General features: G+C 44.3%; 1 protein-coding gene across 1 annotated transcript; it reads left to right on the top strand.

Moving 5' to 3' along the window:
• The first annotated feature begins 255 nt into the window (after window positions 1–255).
• On the top strand, window positions 256–1,563 carry LOC122648075. Its single transcript, XM_043841342.1, has 2 exons — window positions 256–1,268; window positions 1,383–1,563. Exons 1-2 carry the CDS (start codon window positions 256–258, stop codon window positions 1,561–1,563), a joined length of 1,194 nt encoding a protein of 397 aa, XP_043697277.1.

Below are 1,563 nucleotides of genomic sequence, written 5' to 3'. Positions count from 1 at the left end.
ATCACCCCCTCCCCGTGGCTCAGCCAACTTTGAAAGACTAAAGAAGCAAGCTGCGAAGATTCGGTCAACCCAAGGGCAATCTGGAAAAGGTATGGGTCTTTCGAATTCTGGTTCTTTTTCTGTTTTGGGCCGAGCCATGGGGAAGGGGCCTAAGTTTCAGGCCCAACGGGTTCTCTTAAACCTGAAAGAGCCCGGTGAGGCCAAGGGAGATGGACCGAGTAAGGGGGGAGTTGACGGTTCTAACCTTCAGTCTAAATGAAGTGCTTAGTCTGGAATGTCAGAGGCATGAATGCCTCAACTAAACGGGTGGGGATTAAGAAGGTGTGCAAAGATCATCAGGCTAAATTGGTTTGTCTTCTAGAAACAAAGGTTAAGGCGGATAATTGTGGTGCTATTTTTGATAATTTTATTCCAGATTGGAAGTATGTGCACAATGGTGAGATTGATAATACTATTCGGATTTGGTTGGGCTGGGATCCGAGTTGTTTTAATGTTGAAGAAATTCAAAAAACTAAGCAGTTTATTCATGCCAAGGTGTTGATTATGGGAACTGCTGGCTCTTTCCTTTGTACTGTAGTGTATGCTCTCAATACTGTGGCAGGGCGGAAGGATTTGTGGGAGGATGTGGGAAGTCTTGCTAGTGCTATTGCTACTCCATGGGCTGTCTTAGGGGATTTCAATGTTATTCGGAATCATAATGAGAAAATTGGTGGGGACCCGGTTCGGTTTGAGGCTATTGATGATTTCAACACTTTTATTGAAGACTCTGGGCTGATTGACTTGAAGTGGAAAGGGGAAGCTATGACTTGGAATAACAGGCAAAGTGGTAATGCTAGAATTTGCTGTAAGCTAGACAGGGTGATGGTAAACTTGGCTTGGATGGATGTTTTCAGAACTTCAGAGGCTATTTTTCACCCTCCTGGTCTCTCTGACCACTCTCCTGTAGTGGTGGCTGTGTTAGATGCGGTTAATTTCGGCCCTAAACCTTTCAGGTTTTTTGAAGCTTGGATTGGTAGAGCTAGGTTTGATGATATGGTTCGGAAGGGCTGGGAACAGCCTGTTAGCTTGCTCCTCAATCCCATCCTTAGGTTTGCTGCTCGGTTAAGGAATGTTAAAAAAGAGCTAAAAAAGTGGAATAAAGAGTGCATTGGAGATGTTTTTGTTGCGGTAAAGGCTGCACAGGCTGAGTTATACCAAACTCAATGCAATCTTAGGGACCACCCTGATGATCCGAATCTGGTTCTTTTGGAGACTCAAGCTAAGGTGAAGTTATGGGAAGCCTTGGTCATTGAAGAAAAGTTCTTGAAGGAGAAGTCTAGGGTGAAACATATTCAGCTGGGGGATGGTAATAATAGTTTCTTTCACAAGTCCATGATTTGTAGGCAGAATAGGAAGCATATTCTCGAGATTAAAGGGGAAGGAGGTGAAATTGTTAAGGATCCTAGCCAGATCAAAGATGAAGCTGTCTCTTTCTATAAGAAGTTGTTTGGATCTGATTCGGTGGATGGTGGTTGTTTTCCCAACTCGGTCCCCTTGCAGAATGGCCTGTCCCTCTCTCAATAG

The sequence above is a fragment of the Telopea speciosissima genome, unplaced genomic scaffold (genome assembly GCF_018873765.1).
Source record: "Telopea speciosissima isolate NSW1024214 ecotype Mountain lineage unplaced genomic scaffold, Tspe_v1 Tspe_v1.0435, whole genome shotgun sequence".
Classification (NCBI taxonomy): Eukaryota; Viridiplantae; Streptophyta; class Magnoliopsida; order Proteales; family Proteaceae; genus Telopea; species Telopea speciosissima.
This window is presented reverse-complemented; position numbering and strand designations above follow the sequence as displayed.

Excerpts from the sequence above, each read along its gene's own strand:
- LOC122648075 (XM_043841342.1), top strand. The coding sequence starts at position 256 with ATGAAGTGCTTAGTCTGGAATGTCAGAGGCATGAATGCCTCAACTAAA. Across the intron at positions 1,269-1,382 it reads GAGACTCAAGCTAAGGTGAA|GCAGAATAGGAAGCATATTC; the intron begins GTTATGGGAAGC and ends CATGATTTGTAG.